Here is a 21,001-nt window from a genome sequence, read left to right on the forward strand (position 1 = left end):
AATCCAACGATCTTCAAGTAAAAAGCACAAAAGAACATTAATAGTATATTTTTAGTCTAAATGAACTATTTAGTTTTTTATTTTACTCTATCATTTATTTTTTTTAAAGTTGGTTTTCATTTTTTTATTTTAATATAGTCTTTTATTTTTTAAAATGTCATTTTGATCATTTTATCTTATTTTTTTGATTCAGTTTGATCTTTTATTTATTGATGTCATTAATCATTTAAAAATATTTTTTTATTAAAAAAGAAGTGGAGGAAAAGGAGAGAAAATAGAAAAAAAAAATCATTCTTATAAGATTAACAATCTCACTCTTAGATGAAGTGAAAGATTAAATTGGAAAAAAAAATACCAGAATAAAATTTTTAAAGTACAAAAGGCTAAATTGAATCAAAATAATAAAATAAAAAACCAACATAAACCTTAAAAAAATAAAAGATGAAACCAAAAAAATTTAAAAATGAAATAGGTGATCATTTAATCATATTTTTACAGCAACTCTTATAAACTATTAATGAATCCAAAGAGGATTTACCTCTCTCAGTACAAAAAAAATCTACTAGGGTGTAACTAAATTCTTTTTCATATTCTCCGTAAAGGAAAAAAAGAACACGCTCCTAAAAAGTTGCCACTTTCCTAGTATGTACTCGTCCCAACTCTCCTTCCAAACCCAGAAATAAAAACACACACACATAAACGCAACCCAACACAACAGCATCAAAACAAACAAACAACACAGTTTTTCTTGTCTCTATATTCTTCCGGCCACCGCAGATGGCGGCGGAGCACGACAGCTGCTGCTCGCGCTGTGTCACCTTCCTAATAACCATAGGCCTCACTGCGCTCTTCCTATGGCTGAGTCTCCGCGTTGACGAACCAAAATGCTACCTCGACTACATTTACGTTCCTGCCCTCAACAAAACCCTAAATTCCAATTCCACTCACAACAAAAACACCACAATACTCTTCGCTCTCAAGCTCACCAACGGGAACAAGGACAAAGGCATCCAATACGACGACGTTCTCCTCTCCTTCAGAGTCTTCGAGAGCGTCAACCTCACGCGCCCCCTCGGCAACGCCACCGTGCAAAGGTTCTACCAGGGCCACCAGAAGAAGGCCACCAAGCACGGAAACTTCAGCGGCGGCGGCGGAAACCTCACCGCGGCGGTGGCTGGGAGAATGTGGTACCGTGTGGACTATGCTACTGCGGTGAAGTACAAGATTCTCTTCTGGTACACGAAACGGCACCGTTTATGGGGAGGGGCAAATGTGGAAATTGGCGATTCGGGAATGAAGGTGTATCGTAAAGCCGTTAGGCTTGGAGGGAAGAACCCCGTGGTGATCGAGTCCGGCGCATCTAAGCTCAGTGGACGCTATCGTGCGCTTCTTCTTTCCCTTCTTCTCCCTTTTTGTGGCTTGTGGGTTTAGTTGACTTGACTTTTTCACTTCACCCACTTTTGTGTGTATTGTTATTATTTTATTTTTGTAATTTGTATTGTGACTTTTCTTTTTGTCTAGTTCCAATTCAAAGATTAGAGATGATTATATTCGATTACACGAGTTTGAATCTAAGCACGGGGATTTCTTTAAAATATTTATGTAGATGGATGCATGTATAAATATTTTAGTACCCAACTTGTTTTTTTTAGGAAACAAACTTATTTCATTTTATTGTGAATAGTAGCATAAATATATATGGGAATACACTCATAAATATGGTGGCTAGCTTGAAACTTAAGAATCCTAACTAGAGGGTAAACAACTTTTTTTTTCAAACCAGAAAACTTTTAACAATTTTTATTTTAATTAGAAGAAAACACAACATATGGAAAAAATAAAAAGAAAGTTCATTATTATATTATTTATTAGTTAAGGATTTGATTTTCTTGCTTCCTAACTAAACTCACTCTTGATTTTTAAGAATTGCGTAAAAGAGATTGTATCTTAAATGACTTAATCTTTTCCGTTTTGGTTGCTACATGAATCTTGATGTGAGTCTAAGTGTTTAACTCTATTCTTTTTGGTAATTTTAGTCTTTGACAAACATCGACAATGAAGGATGCATTTGTATGTTGTAATTGTAAAGACATCTGTGTGTGTAAAGTTAGAAAATGATTATCCTGCTTAGAATTATATAGAGTGGAGTCCTTTAGCAGTAAGGAAATTATAATCTTTTATAATTAAGGAGTTTTATTTTTAATAAAATAGTATAAGATAATATCGGTAAATCATGACTTAATTAGATAGAAGAATATTTAATAATTAAGATTTAATTCATATTAAAATCTAGGTTAAGTCAAATCTATTTATTAAGTAAATTTGATTTATTTCTTTTACAATGATGGCAAACCTCATGCATACTATTCGATTTTTTTTTTTATCAACAAGTGAACTTTATAATTAGTGGGTAAGTAAGCTTGATTAGAAAGTCAAATTTTATGTTAGTTATTTTTAAGAAGATTTAATTCATATTAAAATCTAGGTTAACTCAAACCTATTTATTAAGTAAATTTGATTTATATATTTCTTTTACAATGATAGCAAATCTAATGCATACTATTCAATTTTTTATTTATCAATAAGTGAACTTTAGTGGGCACGTAAGCTTGATTAGAAAGTAAAGTTTTATGCTAGTTATTTTTTAAAAAGTTAATAGAATAGTTTTTTTAAGTAAAAAAAAACAATTATTATTATTTAAACTACAATATTTTTTCTGTAAAAAAAACTACAATATTTTGAGCTTATACTAGTGTATTTAAAGGTTTAAATTTAATATGAATTATTCTCTTTTTTATTTAACTTTTTTAATTTAATCTCTTTATTATTAAAAAGCTCAATTTAGTTATTTTATTTTAAAAACTTAATCAATGATCACAAACCTCATGCATACTATTTTTAACATTAACGACATTATTAAGTATGAAAGCAAGGTAGTGTGCCACCTCTTGTATACAAGATGACAATCCTTCATTAACAAGAAAAAAAATGGATATAGTCAAAGTGGTGTCTCTTGTAGGCAACCCTCTTGGCAATTTCTACAAAAAGACAAAGGATGAATGTGAAAAAATTCATCCTCTAACAAATAAATAGTTTAGAAACTACACTGATTTGATATTTAATTTTATGAAATCACTCAAGATTAGTAAAAAAGTCAAAATCGACCAATTTATAATGAATTATTTAAATAAGTCAAATCTAAACTTTACAAGCTCCACATTAATAACATGCTTATAGCTTGTTTATGCCTATAGCTTGTTTACATATATAACAGAGAAAATTAAAATCACATACAAGTTCCATAAACATGTTTAACATTTATTTTTGTTTATAAGTTATTATATAGTATTAACATATTTTATTAAATACTAAATTAATTGTTAAATAATTTAAGAATTATTTTTGCAAATTAAAAAAATATAAATAAATTAAACAAGTGAAATCAAGTCAAGCCAAACTCAAGCTTTTGATTAAAAAAAAAATCAAGCTTTTAGTTAAAATTTAATAAAACTTGAGTCATCTATTTATTTTTCACAAATCAAACCTAAACTTTATTACTAGGCTCGGCTAGGGTGATTTTGTAAACACTTATTTTCATAAAAAAACACATCAAAAGAAAGTTGAACACAATACCCCTATTTTGGTAGCTCCATGAGATATGAGATTCGTATGATGTCACAGAACAAAAATTGATGTGCTACAAGGCCACTGAAATTGTCGCGTGGTTCCATTTCCATAGAAGAAGAAGCAAAAAAAAGAGCATTGTAGCGTTTCAAGTTGATCATAAATGCAAGTGCGTTACTCCTACGTTCGAAGACTATGCTCTGTGCTCGGTTCACCTTCAGCCAAACGCGGCACTACCAAAACTCAATCTTCTTCTTCTTCTTTAGCCAAGTTATTCGTCGATGACGATTCCACGCTGTCAAGCCTCAAGCTTAAGCGACCCTCTGATTCAGGTGCTTCACTATCATAACCCTTGCCACGAATTTTAGAATTGGATTCGTTATGTTGATGCTGGAAATTATTGATGAGGATGCTGCATTGTTGGAGAATTTGAGTGTTAGAATCTGATTATTCAGTTTTGGTGCAGGTGATTCGTCTAATGGGGTGTTTAAGCATATTTCTTCTATTTTCTATGGTAAGTGTTGTTAAAATTTATGTGAGAATGCATTCATATATAGGAAGGGTACCAAGTGCGAGATGAGAGTTTGAAAGGAGAGTGAATAATTTATGATTCAAATTAATTGTTAAATTAAAACTGATTAAGAAAATCTTAACCATCTGTGTGTGGGTGTATGGCAAAGGTTCACTCGCGTGCTTTCACTATATATATCCATTTTTTTTCCTGATAACAAGGAAAACTGAGAAAGCTGGGAGTATGTCTAATTTAGGTGGTTTAACTAGTATTTTTTACTTTTATTTACAATTAATTTGCCTTGTTCTTTTTTTATTTTGGGGTGGGGGGTTAATGGAATGAAATCTCTCTTCTGTAGTTTGCCAAAAATACTTTCTTGGGATCACTTTTTTTTTTTTAATTTCATTCTTGGTGAACCATGAACTACAGCCCCATCTCTTATGAATAAATTACCTTTAATTTATGAGCTTGTTTTCTCTTTGTCTACAAAAGATTAATTATATCGGAATATTGTTACTGAATGCAGCTGATAAGTCGGCCAAGAAACCTGATTCTGAGGAAATTGATGGAGAAAAGAAGTTTGAAAACATGTCAAATCTATCATGGTTGTCAAGTGTATTTCAAAGCAATGTATTACTACAATGGAAAGAGCAATCTCGTAAAAAGAAACAAAAATGTGTGTTTGACTTCACTCAAGAAAGCCGTTTTCAGAAGTTAGTTGAAGTCTGCGCAAGGATACTAGGACCAGAGGCTACCATTGAGTTGTTTGGTAAAGTGGGACGAGAACCAGATGTGAAAGGATACAATACATTGGTAGAAATGTGCATAGATAAAGCCAGGGGAACTGATGACAAAGACATTGCAATACAAGAACTGGGGAAGGTTTTTAACCTTTTCAAATCAATGAGGGAACAAGGTTTAGAGTTACAAGAGCAAACATATCGCCCCCTTCTTTTGTATCTGATTGACATGTGTATGGTTGAGGAATTTCAATTTTTCTGTGTTGTTATCGAAGATGAGAATCCCAGTTCAGTTGCAAGACTGGGTTACTATGAAATGTTGCTGTGGTTAAAAGATAATAACGAAGAAAAGATTCAAGGTATTTGTGACAATATTGCAGAGAATAAAGGTGAAGATACATCTGATATACAAGGTAGGAGAATCTTTTTTCTGTTTATTTTATCTACATGCATTTTTTTGCCATAACATGTTCTGCTGATGAACATCCTGCTTTAAATTTTAGCTGTAACAGATGTTGAAAAGTTCATCAGTGTTTTTGCATTACATAGAGACATAATTGATGTCTTCTATGACATTTTTTGGGATCATTTGAGGTGAAACTGTTTACCCTTGCTGTTTGAACTGCAAGTGATCCATGTGGCTAATTGTATTTGAGTATTAAGATACGAATGCTTTATGCTACCCCATTGCAATTAACATTTATCTAAATCCACACCTGTGCTGTATCAGAAAAATGTTAAGAGAATAAAATTTGAGCTAAATTATATTCCAAGTACATTGCTGTTATGCATGCAGCTCATTATTAGAAGTTTCCATGCCAAACATGCATGTCTCATAATCAGTGCATCTGCTATCTAGTAACTAGTAAGGAAATATGACTATTAACATAATGCTGCTTTTTCTGCACTTTGATGTTCTATAATGATAGAAAATCTTGTTTCATGTAGCACATTAGAAACTTAATTTGTTCAACCTATGTTGCAGAAAATTATTTATTAGCTCTTTGTGAAAGTGAACGGATGGAGGAGATTTTGAAGCTACTGGAAATCATAGACATAAAAAACCTTTCATCTGCTGAATCAGTAGCAAAGGTATTTCAAGCATTAGGAAGATTACTATTGGAACCTGTAGCGGAGAAGTTCCTTTTAGACTTCAAAACAAGTGGTAATTGCGATATTTTTCTTTTTTCAACGTCGATGATGTATGTGAGTCGTGAGATATGGCACTGAGTTGCATTTGGGAAAGAAGAAAAAGAATTTGCATATGCTATATGAGCCTTTTTATCCATCAAATTCTGCCACTTATATTTTATATGTATTAACTTACCTAAATTAGGACTTCACGGATCTTTATTTTTTCTTGGGTAACTGTAAATGTATTCAATTAAAGATTTTTTCTAACATTCTACCTTAGTGTATCTGAAGTAATACTATAATTGTACAGAAGAATTAGGCATTTCATTCTTCTATAAAAGTTTCCCTCGTATTTTGTATTTACTGAGTTTTCTTACATTTTGCAGATCATGAAGCAGATAATATTACAGACTTCATTGCTAGTTATGCTGTTAGCATTCCAGATTTATCAGTAAGAAATATTTTACAAATGGTGCTGATAATTTCTGTGAGGCTACGATACTATTAACCAGTCTGCTTATCCTAAAACTATGTCTCCATTTTCACATTTTTATGTTACTTCAGACTTTAGTGTGTTGATGTAGTACAACAGCCAGTTTGCTAGTTTCTATTAGCATACTTTAGTGACAATTTCGTGATAATTAATTTTGAATTCTCAATTAAAGTTGAACTAAACAGAGTGGCTTTTGTAGGGTATCATCCACAGTGCACTAAGATGAATTATCAGATACAGATAGAATTGGCATGTCTTTAAAATGTGGCCCAGTTCTATCCAACAATTGTTGAAACTCTTACCTCTGTTGTGGCTAAAACTTAAAAGCCAATGAAATCTTGCTTCATTGTGCTTGTATGCTAAAAAGTGCATAGTTGCATATGAGCATTTGACCACAATCAAGAGATGTTAGTAGCTATTTTATTGCATACATATTGTTTGACATGATAATTGTTAATAGTTCTTGTCTGTTATGGGGGGGAAATTCTTTGTGCATGTGTTGTTTGCTCACATGTATTGTTGGTATTCTTGAAGGTTAAGGATGTCATAAAAAAATTCAAAGATTTGCACCAAAGACTAGAAGTTTCACCATCATCCTCCTCATACGAGAAGCTCATTTTACATAGCTGTGCATTGCTCAAGGTACAACCTTCTTTATTGCATCTTGTGATTATTAAGTGACTGCCAGAACCTTCTCTATAAGAAGAAAAAAAAAATCCAGACAGAAAATGGAAAATAAGAGAACTGTCCCATCTAGGAACACGATAGGACATTGAAAGTGCAACCATCAATTTCCTCACCCTTTACTGAAGAACAGAATTTGAACCATTGTCAAGACTTATGTATTTTTTATTTGTGGACCCACATATATTTACTTTCTCTTCATTGTTAAATATACTTTTATTTATAGAAAAAAAAACATATATTCAAGCATACAAGTTATTTCTTAAGTTCCTTTTTTGCCCCTATAATGACTTTGCTGGATCTTTTCTCTGCTGTAACTGACATGCCTTGTTGATAAAAAAAAACTTGAAGATCTTATCCAATGCCCTGTCTACTGATATCCGAGAATCAATAGAAGAATTACTATTAATAAAAATAATTCAAAAGAAAGGGAAAAGGAAAACAGAGATATTGTCTAACATTTGCACTTGGTGCATAGATGCCTGACTCCTTAGTCTTTATAATCATCATTTGAAAGCTGTGATATGTTTTGTCACTTTGCATATCACCATACTTGAAATTTTCTTCTTTAAGCCTGCCATGTACTGACGTACCATCATCTTTATCCATTATGGTGATGTCTTTATATTCCTAGTCTTTAGGAAGATATCTGTAACTCTGCATCTTTAATGATGTTTTAATATCTGCATATAAGAGTATTAAATTACTCAAAATGTATTTTTGCTTTACTACAGTAAACTGTTAGTCTAACTACTGTCGTTAGTAGTTAGTTTGTGACTAGTTAGTAAAGAGGACATTAAGTCTGGAATATTTAAACCTAGAGTAAATCCTACTCTGCTCCTTACTCATCTTGAACCAAAGTCAACAAAAGCAGCCTTGACTGATCCTTCTTGGTTCTCAGCTATGCAAGCTGAATATGCAGCCTTAATCAAAAATGGATTTTGGTCTCTAGTTGATCTTCCACCTTCTAGAACTGCCATTGGATGTAAATGGGTGTTTAGGGAGAAAGAAAACCCAGATGGCTCAGTCAACAAGTACAAAGCCAGACTTGTTGCAAAAGGCTTTCATCAACAGTTGGGTTTGATTACAAGGAGACTTTTTCTCCTGTGATTAAACCTGTAACTGTCCAACTTATTCTTTCTCTTGCCATCTCTCACAACTGGCCTCTTCAACAACTTGATGTTAATAATGCATTCTTGAAGAAGAGGTTTATATGTCTCAATCTCCTGGTTTTGTTTCTTCTAACAAGCAGCAAGTGTGCAGATTACACAAAGCTATCTATGGCTTAAAGCAGGCACCTAGAGCCTGGTTTGACAAATTAAAGACAACTCTACTCAGCCTCAAATTTTCTTCCAGCAAGTGTGACCCATCACTGTTTGTGTTTTCTGAAAACTCTTCTGTTGTCTACATTCTGGTATATGTAGATGACTTCATCATTACAGGAAACAACATCAAATTAATTCATTCTCTTGTTTCTCAACTAAATTCCGTATTCTCTTTAAAAGACCTTGGTGACTTGGACTATCTTTTGGGCATTGAAGTTAAAAGGCATAAGGATGGGTCTCTCGTTCTAACTCAATCAAAATATATTAGAGATCTTTTGGCTAAGACCAAAATGGATGAAGCTAATCCTATATCTTCCCCTATGATTGGAGGCTGCAAGTTAACCAAGTTTGGTTCTGAAGACTTTTCTGATCCTACTTTGTATAGATCTATTGCTGGTGCTTTGCAGTATGCCACTATTACCAGACCAGAAACTAGTTTTTCTGTCAACAAGGTTTGCCAATTTATGTCTAAGCCTTCTGAACAACACTGGATGACTGTGAAAGGAATTCTGCGGTATTTAAAAGGGACTGTGTCTTGGGGATTACAATTTCAAGCTGCTCCTCTTAGGCATCCCTTCTCTCTTCATGCATATTGTGATGCAGATTGGGCATCTGATCCTGATGACAGAAGGTCAACTTCTGGAGCAGCTATCTTTCTTGGACCTAATCTCATTTCCTGGTGGTCTAAGACGCAATCAGTTGTAGCCAGATCGAGCACTGAGGCAGAATACAGGAGTATGCCTCTTATTACAGAAGAGGTGACTTGGATTCAGTCTCTTTTTTCCGAACTACAAGTTGCTCACACCATTCCTCTTATTCTCTGTGACAATACCAGCACTGTCTCACTTGCTCACAACCCTGTTCTTCATTCTAGAGCTAAACATATGGAGCTTGATCTGTTCTTTGTAAGAGAGAAGGTCATCACCAAACAGATTGATGTTGTTCATGTGCCTGCAGCAGACCAACTTGCTGATATTCTGACCAAAGGCCTCTCTCCTGCTTCATTTGTTTCATTCAGATCCAAGCTCAGAGTAGTTAAAAGAATTTCTTCCAACCCCTCATGAGCTTGTGGGGGGTGGGGTGGGGGGGGTGGGGGTATAAGAGTATTACATTACTCAAAATGTATCTTTGTTTTATTACAGTAAACTGTTAGTCTAACTACTGTGGTTAGTAGTTACTTTGTGACTAGTTAGTAAAGAGGACATTAGTGTGTAACAGCTAAGTGATAGCTGTATCAACTAACTTAGGTTAGTTGACAGTTAGGTTAGTTAGTTGTTAGATCATCTATAAAATCTGAACTGTAATCAGTTGATACTTGGTTTGAATAACATTAGATTTCTCAATCTCACTTTCTTCTCTTCTCTCTAATTCTCTCAACTCTATTACTGCAACTGGCGTATAAGTAAAGAAATAATTATGGCCCAGGGAATTTCACCATTCCTGCCTCTCATACACTAAACTTGACTTCTCCTAATATTAGGGATTGCATTCACTAAATATTCTGGTTTTTTTTTCCATTTAATCTTGGTATCTTACCCAGACTACCCTGATTCAATGGGGATTATGCTTTCTTGAAAACCTTTTACAGGCTAGCACAGTGAATGGAACCCCACTAGGTGTAGCTTTCTTGTCAACTGAACAGCCCTTTGGTTTTCTCTTCATAATTATACTTCAGACCACTTGCTAGTTGCTATATAAACAAACTGAAACCATTTTGCTCCCTGCTTGCATAAATTACTTGGTTTGCATTAAAATTTCAACTGCTCTTCTTCCTCCAACTACAAAGTATCCGTCTATCCATTCCTTTCTTACGAATATTGCCTGCCCTTTAGTTTAGAGACACTTGCCTATAAAATGATATTTCCTTCTCAAGTAATCATAAACTAATCTTCACATTCTAGCATTGGGAAGTCACTAACACATAGAAGAGCAAGCTTGCTGTGGGTTATAGATGACAGGAGGTGAGAACATCTGTTGTCAAGAGTTAGCAAAGTATATATATATATATATATATATATATATATATATATATATATATATAGAGAGAGAGAGAGAGAGAGAGAGAGAGAGAGAGAGAGCTACTCCTCGTCCTCAACATTCATTTTCTTGGAATCTAATAGTTAAGATTAGCTAATCATTATAACTATTAGATTTCAAGAAAATAAATGGTGAGGATGAGCTGATGAGGACATTGAGGAGTAACTCTTTTAGAGTTACTCTTGGTGTAACTTGATCCCTCCTCACATATGAAAAGCTTGGAGTTTGCATTTAAGATAAATTCTTTCTGGTTTGTAATGCAGGTACATGTGGCGCTTGATATTGTCGATGAAATGTGTGAAGCAGGCTTGACTCTATCAACCAAGGTGTTACACTCAATATTACAAATTTGTGATGATACATCTGAATATAATTTGGTATGACGAATCTTCCATACAATTACTCCTTTGTTTCTTCATTTGTCATAATTTGTGTGCAGTGTGCTAATGTGTTCATATCTTCTCACCACATATATTTATAACCTTTGGCCTTGATGTCTAAGCTTATGACCTTGAAGTAGCTACAGTTCATGCTATGTCAATGAACTGTTTGACTTGAAAGCTTATAGTGTTACTGTTAGGTAAGAATCCAAGAATGATCTTTTTGTTAAAAAAAATGATTTTATCTGTCGTACACCCCTCAAATAAAAGTCCTTTGGCCCTGAAGAAATTATGAACTGTAGGCCCATCATTAACTTATTCTAAACTTTAATTTGAGATTAGTTAAAAGTATTACTTATTGGTCATGAATATCACCATGTCAAGGGATCATTAACCTAAAATCTTAAGATATTCGGTTAAAGTCCATCAATATTTTTGTCTTTAACTAACTAAAAGGTAAAAGCTCAGTTATAAGGAAAGAAATGTATGGTTGTTTCTGCAGCTCTATTTAGATTTCAGTGTCCTATTTCATAAACTTATCTCTCTTGGCTGTAATTTCTAACACAATGAGATTGCTTAGAATTGGTCGGTTCATCTTTTGACTTTTCTCTAAGATTCAAGCCTTTCTACTAAAACACATGCCTTTACCTTTAGGAAAATGACATAACTTTTCATGGAGACAAGAGAAGTGTAAACAGTTAGGATTACATATTTGTGTTTCCTTTCTCCAAGAGATAGCGCCGAGATGCATGCTTTTTGCAGATGACATAGTCCTCCTTGGAGAGTCGAGGGAGGAGTTGAATGAGAGGTTGGAAACTTGGAGACGAGCTCTAGAAACACATGGCTTTCGCCTAAGCAGAAGCAAATCGGAGTATATGGAATGTAAGTTCAACAAAAGAAGGAGGGTTTCTAACTCAGAGGTGAAAATAGGAGACCATATTATCCCTCAAGTCACACGGTTTAAATATCTTGGGTCTGTAATACAGGATGATGGAGAAATTGAAGGGGATGTGAATCATCGCATTCAAGCAGGATGGATGAAATGGAGAAAAGCATCGGGGGTGTTATGTGATGCAAAGGTACCGATCAAGCTAAAGGGAAAGTTTTATCGGACTGCGGTAAGACCGGCGATTTTGTGCGGAACAGAATGTTGGGCGGTCAAGAGCCAACATGAGAATAAAGTAGGTGTAGCGGAGATGAGGATGTTGCGGTGGATGTGTGGTAAGACTCGACAGGATAAAATTAGAAACGAAGCTATTAGAGAGAGGGTTGGAGTAGCGCCTATTGTAGAGAAGATGGTAGAAAATAGACTTAGGTGGTTTGGGCATGTAGAGAGAAGACCGGTAGACTCTGTAGTGAGGAGAGTAGACCAGATGGAGAGAAGGCAAACAATTCGAGGCAGAGGAAGACCCAAAAAGACTATAAGAGAGGTTATCAAAAAGGATCTCGAACTTAATGATTTAGATAGAAGTATGGTACTTGATAGAACATTATGGCGGAAGTTGATCCATGTAGCCGACCCCACCTAGTGGGATAAGGCGTTGTTGTTGTTGTTGTTGTTGTTCTCCATTTGTATGTTTTCAGTTTTTCATTATATTGCAAACTTAAGGGACAAGTAATTCGGGCAGAATTTTAATTAAACATGTTGCGAGAGTATATGCTAAAATTGGCTCTCTGCTAGTTTTTGAAGCCTTCTATGTTGTCTAGCATAGTTTGCTGTTCTGCAATGTAACGTTTGTTTTCTTCTTTGGTAAAGGTCCATCGAATCTTCTCAACCATACATCGCTACAATTTGGAATCAAATGATGAAACATTCAGATCTATGATAGACTTGTTCTTGAAGATGAAAGATGTAAGTTGTACAGATTGCATTTACGTTTTTGCGTTCATCAGTAATTCTACTTATTTTGACTGTGTCACTAAACATTTATTTATGATAGTAATTTGGTTGATCACTGTGAACATTATCCCTTATTCAAACTTTCTTTTTTTGTTTCATAATGCAGATTGAAGGTGCATATAAGATGCTTGATGATTTGGGGAAATTAAATTTGAAGCCATCACCGGGGATGTACAATGCTATATTGGAAGAATGTTTTCGAGAGGTTTTGTTTCTGGTTACTGAGGATGCCTCTGTTTTTGCTCTTGTAGACTTTTAACTATTTCTTCAATGAGATTGGAATGGTTTGCTAGAACTTAAAATATGATTTCTGGAAATTTTCGCTGGCTTTGGCAGAAAGATCAAATAGACTCTGTACATGCATGTCTAGATGGCTCAAAAAGAATATAGCTTGGAAATTTGTCTCATATCCCCACAAGTTAAACAAGTAGATGGATCTATAAATTAGATATAGGTTTGAAGAGGCCTAAATTCTGCCATAATACCAAAATATCGTGTTCTTCATGCAATACAAGGAATGGTTTATACAATATTTTTTAAAAAGAAACTTAATTAAAATAAAATAAGAACCAACTATTGAAATTTGGGCATATAGATAAATTCTTTAAATTACATCTCTTTAGAGGTAAAGCTTATTAAAAAGTTATTAGGATAATAAAATTAATGGATGAATGAATTTGTCTGCAATATTTTCTTCAGGATTTAATACGACTAATATTTTTCCAGTTGTATTTCTGTTGGTATTTGAGAAAACACTTGTTTGCAAGATAGTATTTTTAGATTTTGGGCAATTTATCAAGGTAATTCATTGTTTTCAATATGATTTTGTAATTTAACTAAAAATATGTTGATGCTTTCTCATGATGCTGTGTTATTGATTGGGATATTACTATTGATAATGTAGATAGTTTTATTGTCACAGTGGTTTATATAACAAGTCTCAATTGACCTTTGAAGATGTATTTAAATCGACATGTCACCTACTTTAAACCATGAATTCCTTTTCTCACCCTTTTTCCCTAAATTTTGCAGAAAAACATCAGTGATGGGGTGAGGGTTCTTGAGCACATGCAATGTGCTGATGTAAAGCCTGATTCACAGACTTTCAGCTACCTGATTAGCAACTCTGAAACTGAAGAGGATATAGTGAAGGTAAGTTGTGTTTAATAGCCACGTAGTAGTTTATAGTTTCTTACATATCTATCTGAATCAGGAATAAACTCATCTCTTCCGTTTTGGGCATTTTGTGATCTTTAAACCAGTGTTTATGTTCAAAGGTTTTTGTTCTTTCTTCTATTGTTCCTTCTGATGTTAACTCAGACTTCTTAGCAAAAATCAAGAGTTATATTGATCAGAAGAACCAAATACTGCTTAAGAGAAATTGCATCTTTTGTATTGATATTTTCCCCATGTTTCTAGTTCATGTTTATAAGCACTCCAAAGTTAATTTTTTCAATGTTATCATGCATGGGTTCACTAAGCTTACGGTTTTTCTCTTTTTGTTTATTTGTGCTAATGTTGTGATGCTGCACTATAATATTTTTGGGTTTACATAAATACAGTTGATAAACTGAAGTAATTAAGATATACTGCCAACAGATGTGTTGAAAGCTAGTGATTTTATGTTTCAACATTATGCTTGTAGTATTATGAAGAACTGAAGCAATCCGGAATCGTAGCTACAAAGCAAATTTTCATGGCACTTGTAAATGCTTATGCTGCTTGCGGACAGTTGGAGAAAGCAAAAAAGGTATGGGTCCAAGCAGCAGATGCTGCTTCCTAGGATGAACTTGCATATATCTTTCAGCTCAATTTCTCCTTGAATTTGTGAAAGCATTGTTCTTTTTCTTTTTGTTTTTTACCTGGTGTATATTCCCATTTTCTGCTATTCCTCGATGCCATGATTTCAGTGGTTTTTAGTACTGTATAACACAGTAATAGGTTTCATATACCAATCTTTTGGAAATATGTAATATACTTAGACTAGAACCATCTATTAAAGCACTGAGTGACCTTTTATGTGATCTCATTAATCCTTAACATTACAGGTAATCTTAGATCCATTGATACCACCAAAGAGCTTGAACCAAATCAAGGGTTTTCTTGTCTCAGTACTTGCATCACATGGGAAATTGTCTGAGGCTCTAGTTATTTATGAGGAAATCAAGCAATCTGGACACAAGCTGGAGGCAAAAGAAGTTACGAGTCTCATTGTAAGGTTTTGAAAATATCAGTATTTTATATAATTTTTAACTTACAATCATTCATAATCAAGCCATTGGACAATTATAGGAGCACACTCATTCCGAGGGAGAGTTGGATAGGTTGCTTCTGCTACTTAAGGAATTGGATGATACAGACTATTGGAATGATGCTTGCTGCAGAATCATCTTGTATTGCATTTGGAATAAGCATTTAAGGTTTGTTGTTTTCCCTTCACTTTATTGAATTTCTGTCCACTAAAAATATATTCTGCAATTTACTTTAAGTTCGTTGTATTTTGTGTCAGTTCTGCTGTTGAATTGTGTAATCTGCTCAAGGATAAGTTCCAAAGTGACGAGCAAGTTATGGAATTTCTCTTTGATAAGGTTGGCTCTAGCTTCCTTTTCACTTAATTTGTATAATTCAATGATGTAAGAAACATGGCTGGCTATATTGAGTTATTGTTGTAGCTTGTGCAAGTTTGAAACTCTTTCAAACAGCTATGTTGTTTGGGCTTGAAATATTGTTAATGGGTTGTGGAAATTTTTTCTGATGGGACATTTCTTCCTGCACCCTAAAGAAATCACCCAACGCCCCATTCATTCAGAAAGGGTAATCTAGAACAAAAAGGGGTGTTGGGTGATTTTCTTTTGGAGTGTAGGAAGAAGGGACCTTTATGATGTTTGTTCCATTACATTAGTCCACATTGTATTGTCAACATTTTTGTCTTTGTATGTAAAATAGGTATTTTCTCTGATTGAAGAGTCAGAAGAGTCCAGTCATTTGCACACTTGCTCCGAGTTGCTTTCGGAAATCAAGGATAAGCTTGGGCTTTTGCCTTCACACAAACGTCATGATTCTCTGCTATGTGCTTGTGCTAATGCCACTGATTTGCATGATTCTGAATGAGGGTCCTTAATAAGAGGGCTTTGTATAGTGCGTTTCATCAAGTTTGCTCTACAACTTCCCCAGCCAACAATTTTTTGATGAATCATACTTACCAAATTCCCATATAATCATTTCTGCTTCCACAACAATTTCAGATTTGCCCTAACAATGTTGCTAACAAGGAAAAATGCAATATGATCTTTACTCTGATTATAAATATGGATAAATATTATTTTCGTCCTTGAATTTGTTGGGCTTTGAAATTTAAATCCTTAAAAAATGAAAAATTAAAATTTTGTTCTCGAATTTATAAAATAATGTGACAAAATAGTCTTATGGTTAGTTTTCTTCATTAACTTCAACAATTATGCTTAGGTAACTCTTTCGGTGATTATGTGACATCTGACAGTTGTCATATGTCATACACTTGGTTGTCACATGTCATTTACGTAGTTGTAATGTATCAAAAAGTTGACTTTTTTATTTGGCTTTAGAACTTAATAACTTTTTGTTTTAGTTTCTAAAATTAATCTGTTACTAACATTTTGATTATTGTCATTTTGATCCTTGAAAGTATTTTTGAATTTTTAATTGAATGTCATATTATATATAAATTGTTAGCATGATGATAATAAACAACAATTGTTTAAATATAGTGATAACACTTATTAATGATGATAAAAATTGAATGAAAAATAATTGTCAAGTATAAAAATAAGAAATATTATATTAGAAATACTATTAATTTATTTATTATATTTTATTTAGTTAAAACAGTGACAAACAATATAACTAAAATGCAAATAAATAAACATATGAAAATTTAGTTTTTATAAGAATCAAATTAGAAATTTGTATATACTAAAAAAATTAAATAATTTATTTTTAAAAGTTCCACAATATATTTATTTAATTAAGAGGGAAATTAAAAAAGCAAATAGATACAAAATGAATAATTTTATTGACTTTTTTTTTTACAAAACAAGTAATAAAAAAATTATTCACCAAAGTAGAATAGTTTTAAAGTTATTTACTTGGGTTGTTTTTGTCACCTAGAATATAGCATGAAACACTATTTTAAATGAAGGTGTGTTCACTTAACAAGAGGTGCTATCCCGATTCTATTGTTTTTATTTAGCTTTTTTTACATTAATTGTAGAAACAATCAAAGAAAAACAAAATAAAATCAATAGTATGCTTCACTCACGATGACACTCCGTGTCAAGTGAGCATAAAATTCCATAGAAAATGGTATTTTCTGTTATCCTAGATGTCAAAAATAATTCATAACATGTAAATAGTTTTAAAATCACTCTACTTTGGTACATAGCTTTTTTTGTGAATGTACATAACTTTTTTATTACTTGATTTGTATAAAGTCCATTTTGTTCGACCAAAATTAGATATTTTTATTTTTTCATCTTTTATTATATTTTCTTTTATTTTTTATATTCAATATTGTAGATCCTAAATTTAGCACTTACTATTGTGATGTGATCATTTATAAATTAGTTTCATATTTATAATATAATTTAAATGATAAAATTGTAGAAAAAATAGAAGTGAGAGATAAATAATGTCTATACTAATAACTTCATGCAACATGAGACATAATTAAAAATTTAAAAGTACTTTCAATGACCAAAATGATAGTAGGTGTTAAATTTAAAAACCAAAATGTTAGTAAGTAGTTAAGTTCAATGACTAAAATGACAAGATGTTAAGTTTAAAAACTAAATCGAAAAACCAATTTTTTAACATGTAACAGTCGATTAGATAACACGTGATAATCATGTGGATGATATATGATAATCATCAACGGTCAAATATTTGAGTTAACGAAGAAAACCAACGATAATATTAAATTGTTGAACATTTTGTAAATTTGGAGACAATTTTAATTTTTTTTATCTTTGAGGACAAAATTGTCGGCGCTTAACAAATTCAAAAACAAAAATTGATATTTACCTTATAAATATTAATGCAATAGTTCATTTTGGCAAATTATTTTATTTGTGTTAACGAATGGATCAACAGTACTATTTTTTTTACTAGAGTTTTAAAAGTTAAAATGGATATCAAATTGAAGATGCTCATTTGACAATTCAACCGTTTCGTTTAAAATGACTAGACAAATAATAGACGCGTTAGCGTATACAAATAATAGAAGAGATACCTTGGGTCCTATTGAAAATTAAAAGTGCTAACTACGGTGGTTAAAAAAAAATACAATAGTAGAAGAGATTCAAATATTTTAAATATGATCAGTTATGGAAAAAATAGTCACTAGGAGATTTTAACCTTCAACATTTTAAGGGTGACATTAGTATAAAATATCTATTTTTTTAATCCAAAAACTCAAATTGAAAACCTTATTTAAAAAGATTAAATTTACCATTTGAACTAATAACTTGTTGGTAACCTTCATCATTTTAACATACACAAAGGGATTAGTCTCTTAGATTGAAATGATAAGGTGCTCTGTTAACTTATGAAACAACAATCCAGTGAATATAATGATTAACTTATGAAACAACAATCCAGTGAATATAATGATTAACTAACCAAGTGTTAGCTCTTGTATCATGTCCATAATAAAAAAAATTAAAAAATTAGTAATAAATAAGTTGATTTTTGATTTTTTTTTTATGCCCAGACTATCTTTATTCTATTTAATTACTCAGGTATATAATAATTTAAAGACATAAATAAAACCTAAGGCAGTAGGCATTGATTCATAATTAAAAATTGCAATCATTTTGATTTTACTTATAGAAAATAAACATTATTAGTAGTGACAACTAAATCATCATTATCGCCATATCTATTAGTTAAGATTTTAGAGACGGTGGGTGATAAATTTAAAAATTGTCACAGGATTTTCTAAGTGACAAAAATTTTAAATTATTAATGATAAATATTGTCATTAGAAAAAAAATTCTTGTAGTGAGACATCTCTGTTAACAGATATCCTCTAATAACAGAATGCCAATAATTTGGGTCAGAAGTTCAATCCAATGTTAGTAAGGCATTAATGTTCTCTTTTAGGTCATTAGAGTCAACATAAGAGGCAAGAACCTCATAACATAAGATACTATAGAAAAGTCTTAAAAAATAAAATTACTATCAGATAGTTTAAGCTATCTTATCTTATGCATAAGTTCATAGTTTAAGTTAATTAAGAACACGAATCTTAGGCTTTTCAAAACTCAAAAGTGCTCAAGACATATCAGTTAACCACCTCTCTGTAAACATTTTACTTTTTTATATAAATCAGAATCCGATGTCATGTCTTAGGTAAAAAAATGTGATGATTAAAAGAAAAGAAATCAATGGGGGCACACTTCAAATTTATTAGTACCATCAAATTCTTTACCACTATTACGTGTGTGTTTAGAAAACAGTTGAATCCAACGCTAATGAACTTTCATATGAAAGCTACAACATAGTTACTTTGACATTTTTGCTTTTTGAAAAGTGTGATTTTTCCATTTAACGTGGTTCCAATGCGTATCCAAACACACCCTACATTGTATATCCGATGTCACATTCATTCCCATGAAAGAGTTCTCAAAAGGAATAAGCAACAAGTATGGCTTGCCTGCACCTTGCCTTGGCCAGCTCAAGCCTCTCACCCAAAGTCTCCTCCTTCACAGCAGCCTTAACCATAGCCAAATCCATCTCCATCAGCTTCAACACTCTAAAGAGCTCAGTTACCATTCTCTCTTCAACTTTTCCTTCATCCATGAGAATCTCAGCCTCCTCTCTTGCCCTCTCAGCCACAATCTCCCCAACCTTAGCCAGCAGTTCTGTGGATCCAAACTCCTTCCCCATGAGGGTCTCCAACTTCTCCAAAAAATCAGCTATGACATGCCCTATTGGCCTCTCTAGGTTAATCTCCTTGGTCCTCTTCCAACCTATTTCAAAGTTTGGTGGCTCTGGCTGCACAAGTTTCTCTCCCCTTCTCTTCCTCACTATCTCTGACCTCCTTCTCTTCTCAATGGGAAAGGACTCTGCACTGTTCACTGTGCTTGAGGAAGGGTCTGGAGTTGGAAAGTCAGCCTCAGGAGTTGAGTCCAAAGATGTGCATCTAATGGAAAAGTGCTTTTTGGGTTGGATGTGAATGGAAAACTCTGATCGATTTGATGATGTTTTCTGTGGATAGATGTTAAGGTGAAGAGAAGGATATGAGAACACAGTGGAAGCCATTCCAATTTGGAAGTAAAGTGAATGAAAGAATGACTGAAGATAAGGGTGTTGTATTTTTTTGGACTATGGTTGGTTTGGTGTGTATATATGCATACATAGCTATCAGTTTTCAGATAATACAGTTAAATTATTGTCCAATAAGGAAAATAATATCTAATACTTGTTATTATATGTAGAACGGTTCAATTCTAGAATCAAAATGATAGGAATTTACACTCAAAATGCTAATATGTTGATACAAAATTCATTAACATAGCAGTGTAAAACTGCAAAGAAACCTTTTAACACAAGCGTTGTGGTTGAATATGTAGTTATATCCCAAGACATTATTTTTTGACGAATGAAAAGAAAATGAGGTGGGAGCTACAAGGAAAAAAATCCTTGCCCTCAATGGGCGTGACACAATGAGTTGATTTTTTTTAAAAATTTTATTTTAGGTGTTAAAGAATAGTTTCACATCGAATAATTCATGAACATAATAAGTGTTTATATAACTGGATAGACCATCCTTTTATAAATTAGTTTTTAAGGTGACCTTTCAAATGTCTTTGTTGCACTATAAAATTTAATATTAGACATTTAAAATATTGATTTTTTTCTAACATAAAAATCAAAATCAAAATAATTTTGTTTAATAAAAAAACAATATAATGAAAAAATTGGTTTTTTAAGTTAAGTGTAGTTTTTTAATTAGTATAAAAACTGTTATATGATTTTTTTTTCACTTTCTCTTCCATTTTTAAAATTTTTCTTCCATATTTTTTTCTTCTTAATTTTTTTAGTTTCTTACAAGTATTCTCGTTCGGAAATAATTTTATCTAAAGTTGTTAGACCTACATTTTCTTCTTAATTAAAAGGTGGTGGCAAGGGCTGA

The 21,001-nt window shown here is 32.7% G+C and overlaps 3 protein-coding genes across 3 annotated transcripts; 2 read left to right on the forward strand and 1 right to left on the reverse strand.

The window, feature by feature from the left end:
• Positions 1-514: 514 nt before the first annotated feature.
• Positions 515-1,575, forward strand: LOC114378319 (protein NDR1-like). Its single transcript, XM_028336890.1, has one exon. It carries the CDS (start codon positions 778-780, stop codon positions 1,429-1,431), a length of 654 nt encoding a protein of 217 aa, XP_028192691.1. The 5' UTR covers positions 515-777; the 3' UTR covers positions 1,432-1,575.
• A 2,052-nt stretch (positions 1,576-3,627) lies between these two features.
• LOC114380403 (pentatricopeptide repeat-containing protein At4g04790, mitochondrial-like) lies at positions 3,628-16,164 on the forward strand. Its single transcript, XM_028339436.1, has 15 exons — positions 3,628-3,956; positions 4,091-4,138; positions 4,662-5,288; positions 5,861-6,040; positions 6,396-6,460; positions 7,037-7,144; positions 10,812-10,925; positions 12,685-12,780; positions 12,935-13,033; positions 13,861-13,980; positions 14,474-14,578; positions 14,877-15,041; positions 15,121-15,248; positions 15,338-15,416; positions 15,775-16,164. Exons 1-15 carry the CDS (start codon positions 3,788-3,790, stop codon positions 15,937-15,939), a joined length of 2,268 nt encoding a protein of 755 aa, XP_028195237.1. The 5' UTR covers positions 3,628-3,787; the 3' UTR covers positions 15,940-16,164.
• Positions 16,165-19,232: 3,068 nt separating this feature from the next.
• On the reverse strand, positions 19,233-20,168 carry LOC114379266. Its single transcript, XM_028337895.1, has one exon. It carries the CDS (start codon positions 20,125-20,127, stop codon positions 19,489-19,491), a length of 639 nt encoding a protein of 212 aa, XP_028193696.1. The 5' UTR covers positions 20,128-20,168; the 3' UTR covers positions 19,233-19,488.
• Between the last annotated feature and the right edge of the window lie 833 nt (positions 20,169-21,001).

This window comes from Glycine soja, chromosome 12, assembly GCF_004193775.1.
Source record: "Glycine soja cultivar W05 chromosome 12, ASM419377v2, whole genome shotgun sequence".
NCBI classification, from domain to species: domain Eukaryota; kingdom Viridiplantae; phylum Streptophyta; class Magnoliopsida; order Fabales; family Fabaceae; genus Glycine; species Glycine soja.